Source organism: Gavialis gangeticus, unplaced genomic scaffold (genome assembly GCF_001723915.1).
Source record: "Gavialis gangeticus isolate Ggan-Ray unplaced genomic scaffold, GavGan_comp1, whole genome shotgun sequence".
Taxonomy (NCBI): Eukaryota; Metazoa; Chordata; order Crocodylia; family Gavialidae; genus Gavialis; species Gavialis gangeticus.
This window is the reverse complement of record NW_017728997.1, coordinates 40,776,804-40,781,156: the sequence shown is the minus strand read 5'-3', so window position 1 is coordinate 40,781,156 and position 4,353 is coordinate 40,776,804. Positions and strand designations below refer to the sequence as shown.

Here is a 4,353-nt window from a genome sequence, read left to right as displayed (position 1 = left end):
AAAGCTTCACCAAGGCAGCTCAGACAAAGCCTCAAAGACCCTCCCTAGAAGAAATGACAGAAAAGTCATGAAACTTAGCTGCTTCCCCCTCACTATTGCCCAGACTCAGCCAGGCATAGAAAAAGTGAGCAGGATGTATATGTCAGTTGATAAGCACAAACAGAATGAAGAGGTGCCTTGCCCAGAGGATTTGGAATTAAGTGACACATCTGAACACACTTTCGCAGAAGTGGCCTCATGTAAAAATGACTCTGATCCAACTTTGGAGTCACATTCTGGTTCTGAGGAAAAGACTAACAACAAAAATTTTGTAAGTCTTGGTTACCTGAAAAAGGCCTGGAAGAGACTGCGCATCCATTCCGAGCAGCACGTACAAGGACTACATACGAACAGAGAAAGAAAAGCAGCCAAGCAGTTGGGTTTTATAATGGCAGCCTTCATGTTGTGCTGGATTCCCTACTTTGTGGTGTTTATGGTAATAGCTGTTTGTAGGTGTGAGAAGTTTAAGTTACATATGTTCACTATCTGGCTTGGCTATGTGAACTCCACCTTTAACCCACTCATCTATCCTCTCTGCAATGAGAACTTCAAGAAGACTTTCAAAAAGATCCTTCGTATCCCTTCATAATTTATCTTGTGGCTGATTTTATTTGGTGTGGAAAAACAATGACATGTTCATGACTCTTCAGTGAAACAAAACCTTTTACTTTCAAGGGAAAAATAATCATGAGTAAGGTGTAAAGCTTTGGAAAATTATGTGTAAAACAAGTGTCTGTGAAAGTGGGCAATGTGTGTGTTCATATAACAAATAGAAGCTTAAGAGTTCAAAGTATTTAAAGGGGATCTGGCTTTGACCAGGACTCCTGAAAACTCAGGGGCCAGTCTTAGGACTGCTAGGCTATTGTGCATTTTTTACATCTTTAAGACTACCTCTTTCCATTATGTATAGCAAAACTGGAGAGAAGATAGAAATCTTCAGTGGTATAGAAGTACATGGACAGTTTATAGAAAGAAACAGACCGCAGTTTATATTATCAGCCAACTACTCATTTTGACTTCTGTAATATACATTTTTAAACCTGGGAACATGCAACTTGTCAAAGACATAGATTGCTTACTAGATAATTTTTTTATGTAGTATAAATATGGAGTTTGAATTGTTTTTTTTCAAATGTATCCTGTTTATTTATAATTTCCCCAGCATAATGCACTTTTTAGAGATACCAAGTTGTATTGTGATGTGCTATAAATCTTTGGTATTGTGTTTAACATTCTTCAGCATTTGTTCATTTCACTGGAAAACACAATAATTTTCTATGCTTCAAATATTTCCGTATTTACTGTATGTAAGACTTCTACCAGCCACTGTATGCTAGTTACTCCCATTAAGAAAGTGAACAATTGATTCAGAACTTGTAGAGATACAGTTATGTTAGAGAAACGGTTATGTACCGTTTGTCCTTCCCCTAATAAGTTCTGCTAAAGTTGGTGCATGTATGCTACCTTTCACTATATAAAATATCCATGCAAATCTGCATCCAGCAACTAAGATTTTAGAGAAAGGGAAATGGATATCCAAAGTATGTGTTTCTTTTGCTGTCACTTAAATGTAATTGTATCTCAAAAATCAAGCTGAAAATTCTATTTACACATTCAGGGCTAATCTATAAATGAAATGCATGTGTTAAGGAAACAAGACTGGTTCTACTTTGACTGACAGCGGTATTCAGCTGGAAGTGAAGTAACATTTGCACAAGCACTGGCTGATCTATTGTTCTAGGTACTGCAGTAATCCCTAAAAGCAGACATTCCTATCCACACAGTATGGATCAATGGTGACCCAGTGTGTACATTTAAATTTGGATTTCTAAACATGAGTTCAAGAACCAAAACATAGTTATTTAAAGTGTCTCTCCTGGCATATGTGCTGGGCCTGCTTAAGGTGTACCAGAATAATCACACCAAGATATGATCATGCAGAGGACAAGAAGGATATTTAGCCAATATATAAGTTGACAGCCACATTATACAATGACTGCAACATAGCAACACATGCCTCCATGTGCTCCTCTGATGGAACTAGTTAAAAGAAATAGTAGGCAGAACTTCATTAAGAGTTCATCCCTGTAGGGTGCCCCTCAGAGGTATATTTCATTGGATAGTGTGGCAGCCCAGACATAATACTACCAGCTTCCATAACATATAATGTCTAGACTTCATCAGGTATACTTCATACAATGTCTAGGCCTCAGCAGATATACTTTAGTTTTGTGATTTAGGGATGGGTTGAGGAAACACTGTTTTTTCTTTCACACCTCTTTAGTCAGGAAGGCCTCATGCTCTCACTTTCTAAAGGACCTTTAAAATTCAGCCTAACAATACTGTCCTCCTGCTGCCATCTTGATATCCTGGTGTATTTCTCTGTGAGAATGAAAACACAGTGTTTCTCTCCTTTTAAAACTGCTAAATTAACTTAGCAGCAAAGATATGATGAGCTGAGGAGAAGAGCTTTCTCCTGCCTACTCTTATCCTATTAGAAAAAAAATATTGTAGTGTAATGGGAAGAGAAGGAACTGCGAGTCATGTCATCAAGGGTCTATTTCCTGAGTGCATACAAATTTGCTGAGTGATCTTGAGCAAGCTAAAACCTTGCTGTTTTCTTTCTGTTCATTTGTTAAGTGAGCATAAGCAAAGGTGTGATAAGAGACTTGGGTAATATTGGCACAGGCCTTTGGAATCTTGTAACAAAAGATACTATATAAATGGAAAGTATTGTTTTCATTCTCTTTCAGTTATCTTGTCTTTAAGATCCTTAATGTCATCAGATGTATTTAAAGAACTCAGTATTAAAGGACAAGATATTCAGTTTGCATTTTGCTAAAAATGGAAGATGGACAGAATGGAAAACATAACTATCATTGAGATGCTTTAACCAAATCTATTCTATCTCATAGTAGTCAGAGATGGGGGAAAATTAATGTTAGGAGTCTCTCTATTTCATCAGAGACATAAAAGAAAGAAGATCAAGGCAGAAACATTCATTTTGGAAATAAGAAGCAACATCTTAATGGTGAAAGTGATTAACTACTGGAACAACCTACCCAGACATGGTAAATCCACCACCATTTGGAGCATTGCAGTTGTAACTGGATCTCTTTCTAAAACATGCTCTAGTTCAGGTAGTTTTAGCCTTCCACACATTTGCCAGGGGGATATAAGCATACTTACTAAATGGGAGTAGCCCAGGCTTAATAGGTAAGTAACTTAGAAGGGCTCTGGGGAAAGGTTAAAATAATTCAGTTACTGGACTGGATAATACTCATTTACATAATAAGGAAAATTAATTTCCTCCACTGTAGGAACTGCTGTTGAAATTCTCTGACATATATTATGCAGGTGGTCAGATTCAGTTAGGAAAGTGGTCCCTTCTAGCCTTGGAACCTGTCACTCTATAAAACAATAGGGCTGTGAGAAATGCCTGTGTTTCATTTCAGTTTTGGATTCAGCATTTCAGTAGAACAGTGATTCGTTTTGATATTTTGAATTGCTGTTTCATTTCGTTTCAGTCAAAATTCTTCCAAGTTTTGATGCTGTTTCGGTATTTCGGCCATAAGCTATAATGGGGAATGACTAAAACGTGTATAACTTTTTCATTTCTTGCCTGATTCTGATGAAAATTGCAAAAATGGTAACCTGTTCTAAGGGCATGGAGCCTGCCAAGTCTCAAGGAGATAGATGCAGGGGTTCCTGGGAAACTGCACCTCAAGGTGCTGAAAGCAAAACTTATGGCCCCCACTGAGGCCGTGAAGCCTACCACGTTTCAAAGAGATAGGTGCAGGGGTTTCTGGGAAACTGCACCTTGTCACAGAGTAGGGTCCCTAGAGATGGCTGTGATACTCGTAGGGCCCTGTAATGATGCCAGCTCCTCCTTGTGAGCACCTTCTTTTCTCATCTGCCACCACATCTTGTTGGAAAAGATCATAGATAGGGAGGCTGCCCTCAAGTTTCTGCTCAGTTACGGTCCTAATGGACCCCACTAAACCCTGTAGGTTCTTGGACCCCTTGCTGGGGCCCACTCTAAGTAGGTACCTCAAGCAGTCACCCTGAGCCTTATGGGCTAAATGAATGGCTCCAACCACCTCTTACCATGCCCCATGCCTTGCAGATAGTATATCAATATCATCCCTGTATTGAGGTCTCAGTCTCACCCTACCTTCTATTGTTGCTGGGCTCTCTATGCCCCTATCACTGCACCCTCACTGGTCACATGACACAGTAGTGTGTCCCAATGTGGTCTCCTCCTCCCCTACAGCCTCAGCTTGGTCCACCACTTTAAATAACAACGGGTAAGCA

General features: G+C 39.3%; 1 protein-coding gene across 2 annotated transcripts in view; it reads left to right on the top strand.

The window, feature by feature from the left end:
* HRH1 (histamine receptor H1) overlaps positions 1-1,274 on the top strand; it is an 8,362-nt gene extending 7,088 nt beyond the window's left edge. Inside the window, exon 3 of one of the 2 annotated variants that reach the window (XM_019505101.1) lies at positions 15-1,274. In XM_019505101.1, the coding sequence (XP_019360646.1) occupies positions 15-628 (614 nt within the window). In that variant the 3' untranslated portion in view covers positions 629-1,274. The remainder of the gene's footprint in view (positions 1-14) is intronic. The other variant, XM_019505102.1, reaches the window with a different exon arrangement.
* The last annotated feature ends 3,079 nt before the right edge of the window (positions 1,275-4,353 follow it).